The 21964-nt window shown below is 38.9% G+C and overlaps 1 protein-coding gene across 1 annotated transcript in view; it reads right to left on the bottom strand.

Moving 5' to 3' along the window:
• Ulk2 (unc-51 like autophagy activating kinase 2) overlaps window positions 1–21964 on the bottom strand; it is a 79511-nt gene that overhangs the window by 8140 nt on the left and 49407 nt on the right. Inside the window, exons 16-22 of the mRNA XM_021211814.2 lie at window positions 21578–21723; window positions 19322–19402; window positions 17473–17759; window positions 17024–17211; window positions 16423–16526; window positions 5171–5320; window positions 1958–2166 (exon numbers count right to left, since the gene is read on the bottom strand). Of these exons, the coding sequence (XP_021067473.1) occupies window positions 1958–2166; window positions 5171–5320; window positions 16423–16526; window positions 17024–17211; window positions 17473–17759; window positions 19322–19402; window positions 21578–21723 (1165 nt within the window). The remainder of the gene's footprint in view (window positions 1–1957; window positions 2167–5170; window positions 5321–16422; window positions 16527–17023; window positions 17212–17472; window positions 17760–19321; window positions 19403–21577; window positions 21724–21964) is intronic.

A 21964-nucleotide genomic window follows, 5' to 3' on the forward strand; every position in this document is an offset into this window, starting at 1 on the left:
CCTGCCTCTGCCTCCCAAGTGCTGGGATTAAAGGCGTGTGCCACCATGCCCGGCTCTGTTCCACTGTCTTAATAGCAGGAATTACAGCTGCCACCGCCAAGAGCTACACCTCTTTATAATTCAGTGAGCCTATTGACTTGTTCTTTTAGAAAGTTTTTAGTTAAGAGTGATTCACAACAAAGCTCTGATTTTCTGTGACCTAGTTAGTTACTGATGAGAGCATGAGGAGACACTCTAAAAAAATGTCCTTTCAAAACAAGTATTCTAAAACTTTCTTATTTTGTTATAAATGAACTTTAAAATCTCAAATAAGACTAAACATTTCTTTCCAATATGTGTGTGGTAGGGGGTAGTATGTGTGTCTTTTTTTGATCAGTATCCACTTATATTTTTGTATGTCTGTGTGACTGTAAATGTGTGTGTGAATGCACACACTTCTGCATGAATATGGAGGTCAGGTGAGGATGCTAGACAACCTCTATCACTCTCTGCCTATTCTTCTGAGGTAGGGTCTTTCTCTGAACTTGGGGTTCCTATTTTCTCAGAGAGGCTGTAAGTCAGCGGCCCCAGTGATTCCTCTAAACTACTGGAGTTATAGATGTGTGTGGGATACCTGGCTTGTAACCTGGATGTTAGGATTCAAATTCTGGTCCTCATGGTAAGTGTTCTAAACCACTGAGCCTTCTCCACAGCCTATACCTTATGTTTTGTGACAGGATCAGCCCTTAAATGTGAATCTGTGATTCAGACAGACTGGCTGGCAATTAGCTTCAGGAATCCACTCCCTCAAGGCTGTGGTTACAAACGTGCCATGTCAGTCTGTCTCTTTTTTATGTGGGTTTGGGGACCCAAATTCAGGTTCTTGTATTTGTGCAGCAAGCACTTTACTGAGTCATCTCCTCCAGCCTTTCACGTTTCTCTGAGATAGGAGAATAAAACACATTTCGAAGTGTCTCTTAGCTGTATGACAGCGTGTTGGACTATATTCACCAACATAGAGTGTTATCTTTAGGTTGGGAGTGAGGAACAACTCCAAAATCACAATAACGACCCATGGTTCTAGATTTGTACTCGGCACGAGGCAGATGACATGTAGTGTTTTTTTGTTTTTTGTTTTTTTTCATGCAGAACTGAATCTACAGAGAAAAGTACTGACCTATGAGTTATAAGTATCTAGTCTGCTTAAGCAGGGCTATTTCTATGTTGATGGCTAACCTGGTATTATGGCTTATTGTTACTATTATTATCGACATAGGATCTTACCTTGTTGCCTGGGTTGACCTCAAACTCAAAACCCTACAGCCTTGGCTTCCAAGTGTTAGAAGGTATGTGCCATCATGTTGGCATAATTATTTTTTATTTTATAACTTAATATTTTTATTAATTCTTTGAGAATTTCATACACTGTATTTTCATCATATTTAACACTGATTCCTCTTCCTAACTCCTTTCAGATTCATCTCCACCTCCTTACCTCCCAATCTTCATTTCTACTTTTTAAAAAATAACTAAGTCCAATTTTTTGCTGTCTACATACTCCTAGGTGTGGGCCATCCACTGGAGCTACAGAGATCACTCCCCCTGTCCATGGATTGGCATCATTTTAAAATTTATATTTAGATGCATTATTTTTACCTAATGAAGAGAATAAATTCTGAGGATTAAAAAGTTATGTTTCTAGAGAAAACTTTAAAAAATCTTACAAATAGAGTTGGGCATAGGTGGTGCTCAACTGCAGTCCTAGCACTGGTAAATCCAAGGCCAGCCTCATCTACACAGTTTTAGGACATCTAGGGCTACAGAGTAAGACCTTGTGTCAAACAGACAAAGAAACAAACAAACGAACAAAACAAAAAAGGGAATTTGAAGTCTGAAATTCTTGATATAGTGTGTTCTCTCCTCATCACTAGGACACTCACATCAGAGCAGCAGTATACTCACACATTCTCTTCCCTACCTCCATCAGTGTCTCCTCTGGGAGTTCAGGGGCTTCAAAGGTGATGAGACCCTCTAGGCTGGGTGGTGAAGCACCATAAGGCACGTATCTTAGGCTGGGAGCTGCCTCTGCTCCTGGTGGGGAAGAACCCAACCCTGGTCCAGGAGGGGAGCCCACACATACTCGGCCACTTGCAGAACACAAGGAACCTCCTGAGCTGCTGGACCCCACTGCAAAGAAACAATACATGTTGCACATGTTCACAGTCAGGCAGAAGGGACTTTCACACTCACACCTCTCATTTACTGAACATAACCTACTGAAGTGACAAAGAAAATAAAGTCCCAGGCTACTCATTCTATAAATAGATTAACAGATCTCTTTATATATATATACATATGCATTTATAAATAAAACAGAATCAGCATGTCCACTTTCCCCACACTTTTCCAACACATCTGTATGATATACAACTTATACAATATTTTTTCTCTCTAATGCTCCATAGACTTAAGTATAAAAATGCAAATGATGCCCAGTAGTTCACTTACATATACAATGTGTATCTGGAATAATTTTAAATTGCTGATTGTTTTTTGTATTACAAATTATTACTAAAACATTTTTCTTAAGTTGTTTCTGTGAGATAAATGCTTCAAAGTAGGAATGGAATTTTCAAAGTCTAAACATTATAAACATTTTTTTTTTTGAGAAAGGATCTTTCAATGAATCCTTGGCTGTCCTGGAACTCTCTCTATAGACCAAACTGGTTTAGAACTCACAAGACTTGCCTGTCGCTGCTTTCCAAGTGCTGGGATTTAAGGCATGCATCACTACCTACTATTATACTACAGCTCTCCCTGAGACTAGCCACCTAACTTTCTCAAGAAGAATTAGGTATGCCTACTAAACCACATCAGCCCTGGACCTTATACTTGAAAAAATAAGCTGATATAGCTGAGCCCTGTGTGGAGAGCTTTTGAGGGTGTGTCTATAAGTTTGGCAGGAATTTGACATCGGGCCATGCAGGACACCCAAGTAAGTTCAGGCAGGAATCTGATTGGGGGCTAGAACAAAGAAGTAGGCTTCAGGCATGAATATGATTTTGGACTAGAACAGGGAAGTAGGCTCAGATATCTTGGTCACCATGATAAACCCTTAGAAACAGTGATCGCAGGACTTTGTTTACCGCCTTTCAAGTTCTTTGACTATTTGTGTTTGTTGTCTTGCTTGTTCCTTAGCCTAAAACTGACCTTATGATTTGCATGTAACTAAAAAGATATAAAAAGTAGATTGGGAAAAAAAACCCGCCTCAGCCTCAGAACTGGCTGGGGTCATGCTATAGTGTTGTCTAATTGTCTTTTTCCAAATGTCTTTAATCCAAACACTTGGGAGGCAGAGGCAGATAGGTCTGTGAGAGTTCAAAATCAGTCTGGTCTAGAGTCAGACACCCCCCTCCCATACGAGAGAGAGAGAGAGAGAGAGAGAGAGAGAGAGAGAGAGAGAGAGAGAGAGAGAGAGAGAGAGAGAGAGAGAGAGAGAGAGAGAGAGAGAGAAAAGAAGAAGGAAGAAGAAGAAGAAAGTATTAAAATGGTAGTTTACTATCTAACATTTAGAAGTATTTTATTTTTTGTTTTACTTTGTATTGTTTGGAGAGAGGTTCTCTGTAGGCAGACTTGGCTAGCCTAGAGTCCACTCTGTATTTTTGAATATCTGTATAATAATGCTTTAGTTTTACCTTTTATTATCTATCTTTCCCTTATTAATTTACAAGTTCCCTGATTAGTAACTTATTTAGAATACAAGAACCTAGAGGACACAGAAAGCAGCACATAGAATTAGACACATGATCACTTCAAACCCACACTTAATAGTTTTTAAAAAGAATCTACTATTTTACATTTTGTGTGTGGGTGTGTACACATGATGCAGGTACCTCAGAGGACAGAGGAATTGGATCCACTGGGACTGAAGTTACAGACAGTTGTGAGCACCACATGGATGCTGAGAACTAAACCTAGGTCCTCTGGAAGAGTAGACAATGCTCTTAACCACTAGTCAACTCTCTAACCTCAATCAAATACTTCTTAATGTTTAGTATTAGTGGATGACTTAGACAATATGGATGATTTAAAAAATATAGGATTAAGTACAAACACTGGTACCTAAAGCACAAAAGTAAAATAAAATTTAAACCAAATCTGGTGGCATATGCTGTAATACTAGTTACTTGGGTAGCTGAGGTAGGAGGATCTCAAATTTTGAAGCCAGCCTGGACTGTACGGTAAACTCAAGGCCAGCCTGAGAAACACCAAAAAGAAAGGTAGGTGTGTGTGTGTGTGTGTTAGGGGTGGGGAATTGAAGTAAGTCAGGTGTGGTGCCACACATTTTGATCCCAGCACTAAGGAGGTAGAAGTAGATGATCTCTGAGAGTTCAAGGCCAGTTTGGCCTATGTCGCAAATTCCCGGCTAGTCAGGGCTACATAGTGATACCCTGTCTTTAAAAGTGTCGGGGGGGGGGGAGCTGGAGAGACTGCCAAGTAGTTAAAGAGCATCCACTGCTCTTCCAGGGGACCTAGGTTCAATTCTCAGCACCCATATGGCAGCTCATAACTGTCTGCAACTCCAGGTCCAGAGGATTGAATACCTTGGACTCTAATCAGGTACAAGGTGCATATACATACATGCAGGCAAAATAATCATATATACAAAATGATTGTTAAATGGGGGCACACTGAGGGCGCCAAGTCATACACTTGCATTTCCAACACTTGGAAGGTAGATGCAGGAGGATCAGCAGTTCAAGGCTATCCACGTGAGAGGGGCTGGAGGAAACTGGGAATAGAATTCAGTGGTATAACACTTGTCTAGCATGTGAGAGAGCCTTGGGTTCAATTTCCAGCACTAAAACAAGTAAATTAAAATGTCTTAAGAATGAGGTAGTATAAAAACTAGTCATGCATATCTATCTTCATGGAGAAGTCATGTTTTACTGTATGTTATACTGCATATAGACACATATAAGTATACATATAGTATATATTACCTTTACAAAGTTCTCCCTAACACGTATATTTACTTTTGACATATAACCTTTAAGGAAGGTAAACAGCTATAATCACTTTACAGGAACAGAAAGCAAAGGCAAGAGAAGTGAGGGGATTTGTCTAAATTTACTACACTGTCATCAGAACTAATCACATAATGTTCTGAACTAGAACAAGTGAGCTTTACCTGAGGTGGTTCTTGTTCGAAGGACCATATGAGTACAAGTAGGGGCTGTGGCACTGTGTGGAGGAGACCCCACGGTGAAGAGGACAGCTCTAGCGCTTGCTGCTGTTCCTGCTGGCAATGCCAGCATAACACCACAAGCTCCTGCAGGAGCTGCAACAAAAAGTTGACCAAATATTCAATTATATTCATAGTATGCCTATATATAATTGGAATATAAGGAAACTTATACTTTTATTAATTTAACATTTATTTATGTTTGTTTGTTTATTTACTTAGTTTTTTCAAGACAGGGTTTCTCTGTGTAGCCCTGGCTATCCTAGAACTAACTCTGTAGTTCCAGGCTGGCCTTGAACTCAGAAATCTGCCTGCCTCTGCCTCTCAAGTGCTGGGATTAAAGGCGTGCACCACCACTGCCCGGCAACATTTATTTTTAATTATGTGTACGTAATGGGGCATTTACACAATAGGTGTTTACCAAGGCTAGAAATGTCATATCCTCCTGGAGTTGGAGTTTTAGGCAGTTGTGAGCTGTCAATAATGTTTAGATGCTGAGAGGCAAACTTGGATCCTCTGTAAGAACAGTAAGCACTCTTAACTGGTGAGCCACCTTGCTATCTCCATTTAATATTAATTTTTAGAATTCTAATATTCATTCTAAAATTAGATTAGTCACTAAAATATTTTCAAGTAAAAATACTTATTTTAGAGAGTCAGTGAGTTTTACATGAGTCAGCATGTGAAAGTGCTTGCCACCAAAGCTGATGATCTGCATTTGATTCCTAATATCCACAAGGTAGAGGAGAACTGGCCCTGCCAAGTTTTCCTCTGACTTCAACATGTATGTATGCAATGACATGTACATGCCTACATACATACACACATACATGTAAAAAGTTTAATATAACTAAAAAGAGTTGGGTGTGGAGTCATATTTATTTATTTATTTGATTTTTCAAGATAAGTTTCTCTGTACCTTTGGCTGTTCTGGAACTCACTGTGTAGAACAAGCTGACCTCCAACTCTGAAATCTACCTGCCTCTGCCTCATGAGTACTGGGATTAAAGGCATGTACCTCCACCAAGTGGCTGATGTGTCATATTTTTAATCCCAGCACTTCAGAGGCAGAAACAGGCAGATCTCTAGGAGTTTAAGGCCAGCTTGCTTTACACAGTGAATTCCAGGCCAGACAGGGCTATACTGTGAGACATTGTCTTAGAAAAAATTTCTGTACTAAAAGAAATTTAGAGTAATATCTCTCCTCTACGTATGTGACTATTCTCACCAAAGCCCAGTATTCAATGTTTTGGATAATTAGAAAATATCTGAACTGCAAGTTATATCTCTTGATAATTAGAAAAATTAGATAATGAAAATGGGAAATAAAAATACAACCCTGTCTCAAAAAACCAAAAAAACAAACAAACAAAAAAAAGTAAACAACACAGATTAGAAAAACATAAAAGTTTAGACAAAGTATATCCATTCAGACTAGATCCTCACACTTGTGAAAGAGGGAGTACAGGTACAGCAGGTGTTGACTGGCAGCTGAGGGGTTGAGCTTGGATTAAATGAAGACTGGGTAAACAGTTCCCCATCCAGCAAAGCATGCAGAATCATTAAGTTTAGTTCAGAGCCTCTCCACATTCAGACAGCTAAAAACTTTATGGGACTAAAGTCAAATATTTACAATACATATCAAACATGAAAGAAGACACCTTATAACTGAGGGGGAATTGCCTTCACATGACAATAAATTATTTTATTTTTTTTAAAGTTATTTAAGTGTAGGAGTGGTTTGCTCAAATGTATGTATGTACACTGCACATATGCCTGGAGCTTAATGGCTGCCAAAGGAGGGTGCTGGGTCACCTGTACCTACAGTTTTCAACAGTTTTGAGCTCTCATGTAGGTACTGGAAACTGAACCTGGGTTCTCTGTAAGAGCAACCAACACTCTCAACTACTGAGTCATTTTTCCCAGCCCCTACAGATCACTAATTCTGAAAGATTAGGATAGAGTCAATGGTATATACACTTTACCTAGTACGACAAGGCTGTGAGTTCAATTCCTAATACTACAACCTGGTCTGCATAGTAAGTTCCAGGCCAGTCAGAGCTACAAGGCAAGAGATAGCTGGGGAGACAGCTCAGCTGTTAAGAGCACTGACTGCTCTTCCAAAGGTCATGAGTTCAATTCCCAGCACCCACTTGGTGGCTCACAACCATCTGGAATGAGATCTAATGTCCTCTTCTGGAGTATCTAAAGACAGCTACAGTGTACTTATATGTAATAAATAAATAAATAAATAAATAAACCTTAAAAAAAAAAAAAGCTGAACAGTATGTTATTAGTCTTCTATTAACTTTGGTGTAGATGGCACCTCTGACAGAAGTTGCCTAAGAAATTAACACTGTCCAGTGTCAAACAAATAATTATTTTGCCTTTCCTTATTCTGTATCTTAAGCTGCAAGGCTAACTATCTCTCTAAGTAACTGAAGAGACATAGATCACACAACTTAGGGGTGAGAAGCTTTCTGTCTTCATTTACAGAGCACAGAACTTTAGATAAAACTGGGATGTCCATCATCTGACAAACACATAACCACCTATTCCTGCTCCTTAACTAAAAGTGGAACTCTGTTTACTGTGCAAGAAAATAATGTGTTTATTACAGAGACTGGCCTAGAAAAGGAAGTGTTCTCCAGAAGGAGGAAGGTATGACGCCTGGATGCTGGCCCAGCACATCTATTTCCTGATTACTGCACTTTCAACGTTCCCTTCCCTGATGTGACAGTGAGTGATTGTACTGAGTTGCCTAAGATGTAGTTGTAGAAATATTAATTTTATTGTACACATGTGTGCCTGGCTGTATGTATGAGCATGCAGGAACTTATGGAGGTCAGATCCCCTGACTGGAATTACAGCTGTGAGCCACCAATTGAGTGATGGGACTAGGCCTCTGCAAGAGCAGTAAGTGCTCTCAACTGCTGAGCCATCCTTCCAGACCCCACAAAGGAACAGATTTGAGGACATTATCCTCTTCTATCTTCTGAAGTCCATAACTAAACTGATTTCTTTCCCATCAACTATAGTCTCTGAGTAATGATTTTCAAGTGGTGAGCTTCGAAATCTGAACCCTGAACAAACATAGAAGGAAAGTCCTGCAATGTCCATCCTATCTACAAGAGTACTGCAAACTTAAAGAGCTCATAAACACTCTAGAGAGTAAGAGAACAGTAAGTAAAAACTGTAGAGAACACACAAAGATTTAGAAAATGAGGCAGATACTCTGTTTAGCGTAATGTCTTCAAGGCTTTTATTGACCATGTATAAGAAGTACTTAAGAATGGGGCATAGACGCCAGGCATGGTGGCGCACGCCTTTAATCCCAGCACTCGGGAGGCAGAGGCAGGCAGATTTCTGAGTTCGAGGCCAGCCTGGTCTACAAAGTGAGTTCCAGGACAGCCAGGACTATACAGAGAAACCCTGTCTCGAAAAACCAAAAAAAAAAAAACAAAAAACAAAAACAAAAAAAACCCAAAACCAAAAACAAACAAACAAACAAACAAAAAAACAAGAATGGGGCATAGGACTGGAGAGATGGCTCAGTGGTTAAGAGCACTAACTGCTCTTGCAAAGGTCCTGAGTTCAAATCCCAGCAGCCACATGATAGCTCACAACCATCTGTACAGCTACAGTGTACTCATATACATAAAATAAATAATTAAAAAAAAGAATGGGGCATAATGGCATACTCTTATAATATGAGCACTGAGAGGTGGAGACAATCTATCAGGACTTAAGGTCATCCCTGGCTATATAATGAGATCAATGCCAGCAACATTTAAAAAAACAAAAGTATTTTTTTTTAATAAGCAATCTCTCTTTTTTTTTTTAAAGATTTATTTATTTATTATATGTAAGTACACTGTAGCTGTCTTCAGACTCTCCAGAAGAGGGAGTCAGATCTTGTTACAGATGGTTATGAGCCACCATGTGGTTGCTGGGATTTGAACTCTGGACCTTCGGAAGAGCAGTCGGGTGCTCTTACCTACTGAGCCATCTCACCAGCTCCCAAAACAAAAGTATTTAAGAGTGTTTATTAGTGTACTCTAAGACCCACTGATGTTTCATTTTTTTTTTTGGAAGGCTTGAAGTTTTCCCTGTTATCAACAATTTTCACTTCCACAAACTGAGACTTCATGGTTAAAGAAGAAAAATGTGTAATTATAAATGTTAACAAAGTTCATGTTCAAGAGAAAAAAAGAACATGAATTATCAAAACTTATGGATGGCTAAACATCCTTAAGGAATGTTTCATAACTAATAACTTGGATTTAAATTATAACATGTGTTTGTAAAACTATTATGCAATATACATTTTTTTATAAAACTAAGCAAATTAGTGATCACTCAGATAAGCTGTTTTCAAAAAATTGTCCAAATACCTAGTGACTGAGAAGAACAATTCCTAGATTATTCACATGAAAAGCTCCTTCCTTCACGGACCTACTCCTTAGTAAAACTATACTGAAGAAAAAAATTCTTACATAACTACTTAATAAAATATCTAGAAATTGTTCAAATCATCTTAAAACATTGTGTCCACTTTCACTCCCTGGGCTGAAAGCAGGAAATGGAGAGTAAGAATTTGGAAAGTGAGCTGCTTTTCTCAAAGAGCAGCATCATGGAATCATATGCTGTCTTGCTGAGACACGAGGCATCTCTTGTCCAGTACATCCTTACTGTACATGCTACCTGCTCACTAGGTGTCATGCTAGTGCTTCTAGTCAAGAAACTCTAATCCTATGTTATAACGACAACAAACAATCAGAGTGGAAGATGATGAAGTAGCCTTAGCTGGCCTGAAACTCACCATGTAGACCAGACTGGCCTCAGACTCATTGAGATCTGCCTGTCTCTACCTCCTAAGTGCTAGGATTAAAGAAAAGTATGTACCACCACTGCCCAACTGAAGTGCCTTCTTTAAGTACCATCTCACTTCATCACAAGAAAGGCAAGTTCCTGACAACAAAATGTTTTAAGAGTACAATGGAGAACACATTCATACAGCTTCTATTAGAGTAAATTGCTATAGCATATTGGTATCTCTATATTATTATTATTATTGTTATTGTTTTGATTTACTGGTTAACATTGTTAACTTCATACTAGCCCTAATTTACAAATTAAACTTTATCATGTATGTATAGGAAAAAAACTCATAGTATATAAAGGGTATTGCAGAATCCATGGTTTCAGTCATCTGTGGTGGGTCTGGAAAGTAGAGGAACTACTGTACAATAGCAGAAATCGAATTCAATACAGAGACTCAACAGTGTATAGGTTCAGCAGAACTAAAGAATCTAAGAATTTAGGGATAAAGCAACCAAGTATGCAATCAAAAGAGCAGTATAGGGGGCTGGAGAGATGGCTCAGAGGTTAAGAGCCTTGACTACTCTTCCAGAGGTCCTGAGTTCAATTCCCAGCAACCATATGGTGGCTCACAACCATCTGTAATGAGATCCAGTGCCCTCTTCTGGTGTGTCTGAAGACAGTGACAGTGTACATGAAATAAATAAATCTTAAAAAAAAAAAAAAAAAAAGAACAGTATAGGGTTTTTTGGTTTTTTTGGGTGTTTTTTTTTTGTCTGTTTGCTTTGTTTTTTGATTTTTGTTTTTTGTTTTTCGAGACAGGGTTTCTCTGTATAGCCCTTGCTGTCCTGGAACTCACTCTGTAGACCAGGCTGGCCTTGAACTCAGAAATCCGCCTGCCTCTGCCTCCCGAGTGCTGGGATTAAAGGCATGCGCCACCACGCCCAGCTTACAGTATAGAGTTTTACTCTCAAAATTTACTGAATCTTAGCAATTATTCAAGTGATTAACATATTTTTTAAAAGTTTAGACAGGATCTCTCCACATAGCTCTGCCTGTCCTGGAACTGACTATGCAGGGTGGGCTGGCCTAGAACTCACAGAGATTAGCCTTCTTCTGCCTCCTGAGTGCTGGGAGTTCAACAATTAACACATATTTTGTTATAAGCAGATATATCTTAGAAGGTGAAAAATATGTTCAAATCATATTTGTATATGTGACGCAAGTTTGTGTGTGTTCACATGCACCTGTGTGATGAGGCCAAAGGTTGATGTCAGGTGTCTTCCTCAATTGTTTTCATTCCAATTTACTGAGGCAGGATCTCTTACTGAACCTAGAATGTATAAATCCAGCTAAATCGAGCTAGACATCTTGACCCACGGATCCCTCTGTTTTTGCCCTTGGAGCACTGTCATTAACTGCAGGCCACCATACTCTCCTGGCTTTCGTGGGGATACAGTGATCCAAACTCTGGCATCACTGAATGGCAGGCTCCTTCACACAACTATCTCCCAGCCATATTTTAGTGACTCCGTGTTTCACTATACAGTCCAGGCTATGGTTTTGAACTCACAACCCTCCTGCCTCTGACTACCAAGCACTGGGATTATGGTTGTGGGCCAGCTCACCCAGAAAATAAATTACTTATTATCACTACTAGACTTTTACTTTTAGGCAAACTGTAATCTTTGTATCTGCTTACTTGTATACACTATATCATGATCAAATCAGATAATCAGTATTTCTCTCTTTAAATATTATTTATGTGTTGAGAGAACCTTCCAATTATTTTCTATGGTTATTTTGAAGTGTGAAATTACCGTTAAAGACTATGGTTACATTAACACCCTACAGGTTGTTTGACTATTTTACTGTCTCTTAGTACTAACTGTATTTGAGTACTAATCTCTACCCTCTTCCTATCCTTTAAGGATCTCTGGTCTATTCATTCTGTGCTCAACCTTAAGAAAATATGGCATTTGCCTATCTGTGCCTGACTTATTTCGTTGATCATACTGTCTTCTGGTTCTACCTATTTTGACATAAATGACAAGGTCTTACCTTATTGTTTTATAAACCATTGTATATTAGTATTATACTTTTCTCACATATGCATTCTTTGTTTGACATCTCAGTTGATTACACAGCTTGCTTACTGTAGATAGTGATCTCTAAGTGAGTGAGTGCAGAGGTCCCTTTGGCACAGTGATTTTATCTCCTTTGGATATTTGTCCAGTAATGGCATTGTTGAACAGTTCTGGGGAGGGATGCTACATCTGAGTTATAGAGTGACAGTTCTATAATAAGCAAAGCAGATCAGTTCACAGTGGTGGGGCCACATGGTAGGGGCTATTCATATCACCAAGGATCAGGAAGTAGAGAGCAAGACGGCAAGGAGCAAGGAATAATACATCCCCAAGAACTTCTATCTAGTGATTCATATCTTGCAGGTGTGCCTTCCTACCAAAGTTTCCAGAACCTTCACAAACAGAATGACCACTTGATTATCAAGATTCATATTCAAATTATGAATCTATAGAGGGTATTTCAGATTCAAGTCAGATTAAGTTTCTTTCACTGTGCAGAAGCTTCTTAGTTGATACAACCCCTGGCTTGTTTTGGGGTCCTAACTAAAAAATTCTTTGTTTATACAATGCCTTAAAGTGTTTAATTAGGATACTTGGTCTACTTTGCACTGACGTTTTACATAAGAGAGAGAGAAGGGTCCAGCCTCACTTACTGAAGAGACTGTCCTTTTTCCAGAGTACTCTTAGCACTGTGATACACAATTTATTGGAGAAAAAACTGTTATTAGAGTAACGAGGCATTTTCAGCAGATAATTGTGGCATTCAGGCTCAACACAGTAGCAACAAGAGGCAGTGGCTTTGTTTGCACTAGCTAATTCATGCAGTTATGCTTTATTTAAAATTCTCTTAACTGAGTGGTTCCATGTATGCTATTTTCAGTATTTTAAAGAGAAAGAAACTAAAAATATAATCATGATGAATGATGGTGAAAAACTACCCAAACTTCATTTAAGAAGTTAACCTCAGGGCTGGTGAGATGGCTCAGCAGATAAGAGCACCAGCTGCTCTTCTGAAGGTCCTGAGTTCAAATCCCAGCAACTATATGGTGGCTCACAACCATCCGTAATGAGATCTGATGCCCTTTTCTGGTGTGTTTAAAGACAGCTACAGTGTACTTACATATAATAATAAATAAATCTTTAAAAAAAAAAGAAGTTAACCTCAGGGGCTGGGAATACACAACAGCTGTCTACCATACATTTGTTTAATTCTCAGCAACACACATGCACACACACCCCTAACCTACCCCCATATAGTAAAAAGGCAAAGTGAACAGTAAACATAGTAACAGTGAAAACACAAAGAGAAAATCTTGAAAGCAGAAAAGTAATCTGTCATTTAAAATGAACCCAAATAAAAGTTCTGGTTAACTTGTAATCAGAAATGGTGGAAGCCCCAGAGGAGTGGGATAGTGTGAAATGCTAAAAGAGAAAACTGCCAACTAAGGATCTTCATCTAGAAAATTCTTCAGAAATGGATCTAAGAGCTGGGGGTTACAGCCTCACCTGCATGAAAGGAAAAAAGAGCAAATCACTGACTTGATGTCAAACTAACATACTTCTTATTGGAGAGATGGTTCAACAGGCAGTGCCTATATCATGGTCCTGAGTTAGGCTCCTTAGAATGCACAGAGAGCTCAGCATGTCTGCTTCCCCAGCACGTCTCAGTGAGTGGGAGGTGTCTCTGGAAACTCATGGCCCAGTGAGCCTAGCACAGGTAGCATTGAACAAGAGACCTTGTCTCAAACACAGGGAAGGGGAGGAGGGGGAGCCACTGAGGGTGCCCTCTGACTTTCACACACAGAGTTACATGCTTCATTCTCACAAAAAAAAACATGAACACACACAGATTTTTAAAAAGAAGATAAAATAAAGATACCCCTAAATAAAACATAATTAAGAAAAATTTGAGTCCAGCATATTTGTTACTTTGACAAGAAATACCAAGCAAAGTTCTTTAAGCCCCAGAAGGCAACCCATGTAAATGATGGGGAAATGAAAGTGCATCAGATGAAGATAAATATGTAATTACTAAACAATACAACCACAACCTCCTCCTCCTTTCTCAAATGACCTGAAAAGTAATCATGGAAGATAACATGCAAGAATCTGGGGAGAGGGCTCAGCAGTTTAGAGCATGTTGCTCTTAAAGAGAATCTAAGTTTGGTTCCTAACATGGTGCCTCATGACCATTTGTAACCCATGCACAGTGTACATATATACATGAAGGCAGAATAGTCATAAATATGAAATAATATAAATAAATCTAAAACAGAATAGCATATAATTCTGTTGTTGGACTGACTTGTAACATAAACAATGTAATAGTACATTTGCTGATACCACAAAGAAAGGAGATGGAAACAAAGCTGTATTTGAGTAAGAAAGTGTCCCTGGAGTGAAACAAAAATCCACAGACGCAACTAAAGACAACCAAAAAATGGTAAATCAGAAGACAGAGCAATGAACTGCTAATATAAATTACCTTTTTAAAACTCAGTTGCTTTCTAAAAATATTTTTACTATTCTTAATTATATGTATATCTGTGTGTGCACATACTACAAGTGCCCCAGAAGGCCAGATGACAGCTTGAAGCTGGAGTTAGAGGTAACTGTGATGCCTAAGAGGGGGATGATAACTAACCACCTGCAAGTCCAGTTCCAGAAGGTCTAACACACTCTATTCTAGTCTCTGTAGGCACCAGGCAAAGTGACACACATATATACATACATGCAAGAAAACACTCATATTCATTTAAAAAATCTAAAAAAAAAATCACATCATATCTAGTCTAACAATGATAGTACTAAGAAATGAAATTAAAATTGATACTTAAGAGGGGTAATTTTTTATATCTTTACTAAAATTAAGTTAATGTAAATTTGAACTTGATTGTAATGATATATGATAAGCCCTAAGACATTTATTAAAACTAAACTAAAGAAAAAAAGAGAGAAATAGCTGGTTGCTAATGGGCACGCCTTTAATCCCAGTACTTGGGATACAGAAGCAAGTGGATCTCTGAGTTTGAGCCCAACCTGGTCTACAGAGTGAATTCCAAGATGGTCAGAGCTACATAGAGAAGCCTTGTCTTTGAAAAAAAGAAAGAAAGAAAGAAAATATCAAAATGTGACATTAAACTAGTGCACAAGAAAGCAGTAAAGAAGGGTCAAGGGTTGGCTGTGGTGACACACGTGCAATCCCAGAACTTTGGAGGCAGAGGCAGGAGAATAACCACAAGTTTGAGGCCAGCCTGGCCTATCTATTAAGTTTCAGGCCAAGCAGGGTTGTATAGTGATATTCTGTCTCAAAAAATTAATTGCAATTTTATGCATGTACACAGGATGTGCTCTAGTGCCAAAGGTTAAAGGGGAAGGGAAATGAGACAGCATAACACCTGTACAGGAGTCCACTGTACTACAGAGACCTTAGAGCAAGAACAGGATGAAGGGACATCAAATCCCATGGTTGCTAGGAGTTGTTCCTTTCCAATTAGAAAACAAATACAGTCAGGCAATTTGCTGGCCCAGATATGTTTTAGGATGCAATAAAGACAATAGAGACCTGGCCACAGTGGCATACACCTTTAATCCTAGTACATTCAGGAGGTAAAGGCAAGTGGATGTCTGTGAGTTCTGGCCAGTCTCATCTACACAGTGAGTTAGAGGAACACACAGGGCTATGTAGAGAGACCCTGTCTCAAACAAACAAAAACAACAAAACATCAGAGAAAACAAGAAGGTTATAATAGATTGCAAAATTTAGGTATATCTAATACATAGGGATTCCTAGAATTCATTACAGAAGATATAATTATAAACAAGACTAGGTTAGGGCATGGAATCTCTCTGGTGTTCATTGTTTGTTTTTGTTTTTGATAAGTAGTTTAAATAATCTAAAATGAGTAGGTCAACAAATTTAAGCTCTGGAGAAAATCTGAGAGTTTCAGTGGTCTCACTAACTGGATATTTCTGAGATTCAGCTGCTATAAAGGAAATGCTTGGGAATGCTATATTTAGGCTAATTGTGGCCAGAATGGTCCTACTGACAATAACATTTTGGTCACAAACTCTTCCAATCACAGACACTGTTCATCAAGATACTGAGTAAGGGTTGTTTTGACAGGCACTGAGGAGAAAGGGAAGATGACAGGGATGACTGCTACAACTGTAAAAACAGACGTGTGTTGTTTTAAGCCAGCCACCAAGCTTGCGGTACTTTGTTATAAAGTAATAAACTATGCATATGCTAACAAATTACCTCTTGACAAACTAAGAAATTTTTCTTACCTACATCCATTGGTCGTTCTGTGTTTAAACTATCCGTGCTGCCCTGGTGTCCACCTAAAGGTGCCTTTACTTGTTGTTCTGATAACTTCCCAGTACTGACAGACCTGAAGAAAATAGTGATATGAATAAGAAAAAGGCGCTTTTTTTTTTTCCAGAAATGGATGAAAAATAATTCAGGGTATAAATAAACTTTTCTAACCAAAATATATAGTTTATTCAAGAAACTCAGGAAGAGCTCTATGCAGTTACAGGAAACATCTGAATTTTTTAAATAATTCCAAATGTATATGGTACATTTTTTTTTTAAGATTTATTATTATATGTAAGTTGCTGTCTTCAGACACACCAGAAGAGGGCATCAGATCTCATTACAGGTGGTTGTGAGCCACCGTGTGGTTGCTGGGATTTGAACTTAGGACCTTCAGAAGAGCAGTCAGCACTCTTACCCACTGAGCCATCTCACCAGCCCCCATGGTACATATTATTAATCACATGGCATAAACCACCTACTAAACTAATGTGTCTTATTGCTTTTATAAGAGAATACATTGATTTCAGGATTAGTTTCATGTAAAAGTCTAAAAAGGGAATAGTCTCTTACCTGCCAAACACTGCCTTGCTCTGCTGTTCAGATCGATGTCTCTCGCTTCCTTGTACTGAGAGGCAATGGGAATACTCACGAGGGTCATTCCCATCTTTGGAATGACTTTCAGCAGGCCCATGACGAGTAACCAAGGCTAACAGGTTAGAAGATGCTTGTGTCTTAGGGATTTTGAAAGGAGCTGTAGTCTAGAGAAACATATAAGCTAGTTAATATGATGTACAAAATACGGTACACCGGTCATGAGTACAGATTGGGGACTTAGATGTTGATTCAAATACCAGCTTTTTATTTATAATCTGTATGATATTGTGCTGTTCCTTTAAGCTCTTTAAGGCTCAACTTCCTTTTCTGAACAGTAAATGTTCACTAAAATTGTAACTATTCTCACAATGAGTCCTTTCATAAAGCACCAGAGTTCATCTGTATAAAGGGCTTAAGAAACACACCTTAGTAGGAGAGCCAATGATTGTTGGTAAAGGAGTTTTAAAGAACCAGTCAGAACTCCGTGGAGAGGACCCCATGTGCTTGGTGGGAGAGGTGCCAAGGCTGCCAGGCCGACTAGGCTGAGGTGAGTAACTGTGTCCAGCCCCGGCATGGGATGGACGCACAGGGTCAGAGTGCTGCTTTCTGAGCTTCTGCTTGCTCTGGTAGATATCGGTGAGGGTGGGTGCGCTCTGCAGTCTAGCACCCAGGAAGAGTGACTGTGGTGGCTGGGTCTGTGGCACTGGAGAACCTATCAACAAAAATGAAGGCAACGTTAAAACCCACAAAGAAGTGCAAAGATAAAACAAGAAATGAAAAAGGCAATTGGTGTGCATGTGTGCATCTGAGGACAGGCCAGTCTCTCAGGGAGTGCATGTGGAGGCCAGAGAACAACCTCAGGTGTTGGGTGTTGATTCTCGTCTTCCACCTTGCTGGAAACACACAGAAAGACAGGCAGGCAGTGCAAATACAGAGGAGAGTAGGCATCTCTTTTCCACATAAATCGTGTTGTTGCCAAGCAATGTCACTAGTATTTAAGTTCCACTAAGACGTTCTCTTAAGTTCCTTGCAAACCAAACTATTACTAATAACATTAAGAACATGCAAGTGTTCCTAGGGTCTAAAGTATTCTCTTCTAAACGGCCATTGAAGCCAGGTTTGGTGCTGTATACTTGTAATCTCATAGACAAGATCCTAAAGTAGGAAGATTTCAAATTCAAAGCCAGACTGAGGCTACACAGCAAGACACAGTCTCAAACAAGCAAGCAAGCAAGCAAGCAAACAAACAAACAAGCAAGCAAGCAAATAAACAAAAAGCCAATGGACTAACAAAACCTTCAAACCCTCCAACAATTACAGCAACATAAGAAAACACCGATTGAAGGCTGAGCATGGTAGCACATGCCTTTAATCCCAGCACTCTGGAGGTAGAGACAGAAGGATCTCTGAGTTCAAGGTCAGCCTGTTCTAAATGAGAGTTCCAAGACAGACTGGAGTAAATAGAGAAACCCTGTTTAAACAAACAAACAAATACAATTGTAACTTTGCTATTAAACATTCCTGCTTGATCTCATTCTACACCTGACATTATTAAGAACATTATTCTACTTTTTAGAGAAATAATAAATAGAAAGGTAAAATTTGTGATAAATATCATGAACAGAAAAAGTTACTTAAATATTACTTTAAAGAAAATACAAAATTAAAGAGAATGAGTGGGTTTTTTCCAATAATATAAAATTTCTCTAATTATTAAACTAAACTCTTTACATGTCCATATGTCTATACAGTAGAATTTGACTTATAAAAGTATGATTTATGGGCTGGTGAGATGACTCAGTGGGTAAGAGCACCCGACTGCTCTTCCGAAGGTCCGGAGTTCAAATCCCAGCAACCACATGTTGGCTCATAACCATCTGTAACAAGATCTGACACCCTCTTCTAGAGTGTCTAAAGACAGCTACAGTGTACTTACATATAATAAATAAATAAATCTTTAAAAAAAAAGATATTTGTTTTTTTAAAAAAAGTATGATTTACATGTTTCTTTCTAGGAATATGCATTATCTAATATAACAATAAAAACACATGCACAAACATACTTCTTAAAGTGTGTCCTTTTTTTTTTTTTTGACATAGTCTCATATATTCCAGGTTGGCTGTTAACTTTACTATTTAGCTGCGGATGACCTTGAACTTCTAATCATCTAGAGTTCTGGGATTATAGGCATGGTTTTATGGGGTGCTGAGGACATTTGATAAGACTAGAAAAATATAACTCAAATTTATTCATAATCAAATATGTTTTCCTACCTGAGGAGTGTCTACTCCTGGCTTCATGGCCCTGAGGATGTCCACAGCAGCACTGACTAAACTGTTCAGGAATGGTACCAACTAGGATGGAACAAAAGAAAAAAATTACTTAAAACCAATAAAGGACAGAAATGGGCAACACACACACACACACACACACACACACACACACGAGCTGATCAGTCTGTAATCGTTTACATAATTCTCATTAGCAAAGATTTGACATATCTAATCAATGTGTTAGGTGCCAGGAAGGCTAAGATTGAAAAAGTATTTTATAACCAAACCCAAATCAATGCCCAACAGTAGGTATATAAAGCAGAAGTACCAGAGTTTGAATAAATCGGGTTTGTGGGGTTGCAGGATCCAGCTGACTGATAGGCCAGCTGTAGTCCTTATATATCACATTTGTGCTGAGGTCGGGTTCCTGCGGGCTGCTACCAACCAATGACAAATCTATGCCTGTTGAAAAGGTCAAGGAATTCAGGAATTCATTTGAAAACTCAGTGCTGAGGGCTATACTTGTTACAGATCAGATCTGACGCCCTCTTCTGGTGCAGCTGAAGACAGCTCCAGTGTACTTACATATAATAATAAATAAATCTTTAAAAAAGAAAAAAAGAATAAGGTCTGGATCTTGTCTTTGTGGGCCACAGCATGCTCTAGTGGCTCCTGTAGGAGTAAAGGGAAGCCAAGATTTGGTTTGAAGATTTTTTTTTAAAAAAGATTTATTTATTTATTTATTATATGTAAGTACACTGTAGCTGTCTTCAGACACTCCAAGAGGGCGCCAGATCTTGTTACGGATGGTGGTTGTTAGCCACCATGTGGTTGCTGGGAATTGAACTCAGGATCTTCAGAAGAGCAGTCAGTGCTCTTAACTGCTGAGCCATCTCTCCAGCCCCTGAAGACTTTTTTTTTTTTTTTTTTTTTTTTTAGCTAAAACCAGGCTCTTTAAATTTTATTTTTGTAGTGTATAAATGTGGATGCCTAAAACTGACTGACGCTGTCTGCTCTTACTCTTACTTGTTTTTCTGAAACAGGGTCTCTTGCTGAATCTGGAGTTCAGCGGCTAGCCAAGCAGTCCACTTGCTCTGCCTTCCCCAGTGCTGGCCTTACAGATGCATGCTGCTGTTACATGGATTTTACAGATCCCAATTTACATCTTCATGCTTAAATGAAAAGCACTTTACCCACTGAGATACCTTCTCAGTCCCTAAACTTTTAAAAACACAGGATCAGAGATCCCTGACTACAGATAAGGCCTATCTGTACCGTCTCCAAACTGTCTCAGGATTGGAGCAGGAGGCACCACAGACCTGGGTACTTCGGCCTCCCTTATATATACTCTGACTTCAGAATTGAGATTTTAGTTTCACTTAAAATGAAGTTCATTTTTCTGTTTGCTATGGTTTCCAGTACTTTGTTTTAGGCTTTCTTTTCTTTCTTTCCTTCTTTCTTTTTTTTTATTAAGATTTTATTTATTTTATATATGTGAGTACACTGTAGCTGTCTTCAGACACACCAGAAGAGGGCATTGGATCCCATTACAGATGGTTGTGAGCCACCATGTGGTTGCTGGGAATTGAACTCAGGACCTCTGGAAGAGCAGTCAGTGCTCTTAACTGCTGAGCCATCTCTCAAGCCCACATTCTTATATTTCTAACAGTCATCATACAGATTGGAGATTTTTTGTGTGTGTGATTTTTTTCTCCTGTGTGTCTCTTGATTATTCTTCCTCCATACTGAGACACAGTCTCTCAATCAAATGCAGAAGTCACCAGTTTGCTAGGGGGAAGCAGATAGGAATCTCCTTTTTTTTTTTTTTTTTTTTTTTATTTACTGCATGCCTCAGGTGGGTGCTATGAGTTCAATTTAGAGGCACTAATAATGATCTATTTAGCGCTAAAATTTACATCCTTTTATTTTTTTCTATTTTTTTTTTTTTTTTTTTTTTTTTTTTAACCTTTTAAGAATAGAATTACAGGTAGGTTACCAAACCCATCCAGCATTTTTGTGGGTTCTGACAAATCTGAACTCCAGTCTTCATGTTTCCCTGACAGGCAACTGCTGAGCCACACCCCACAGGTTCAAATACAGAGATTTTTAAGGTGAAGTTGGGAGAAGGATACAGCACAACAGATAATGTTCTACAATCTGTTTAAAAGCACTACTTCGTGATCTTGAGAATGTACTTTATCAGATTTGTTACAGGGAAGAAACAGGTTTTAATTGACTGCATTCAATTCTCCTCACCCAAAGGGGATGGTGAGTAAGGCCTGGAAGAGCCAGTAGAGAGTCTTCGTCCTCCTGTCTGCACTGTGTCTGCTGGTACAGGGGAGCAGGACCCAACCCGGAGGAAGCCCATGGGGCTGGTATTAGACCTTCGTACTACTGCAGATCTGAAAAGAAAGAGAATTACTTTCTATCTGATAGGACCTGTGGCAGAACTTTATTTCTGATATTTTTTTTTCCTGATAACTCCTAACAGCATTCCATGTGGAACACACATAATGGTTATAAGAAGCAAAAATGAGGCTGGGCTTGTTGGCGCACACCTTTAATCCCAGCACTCAGGAGGCAGAGGCAGGCGGATTTCTGAGTTCGAGGCCAGCCTGGTCTACAAAGTGAGTTCCAGGAGAG

The sequence above is a fragment of the Mus pahari genome, chromosome 14 (assembly GCF_900095145.1).
Source record: "Mus pahari chromosome 14, PAHARI_EIJ_v1.1, whole genome shotgun sequence".
Lineage (NCBI taxonomy): Eukaryota > Metazoa > Chordata > Mammalia > Rodentia > Muridae > Mus > Mus pahari.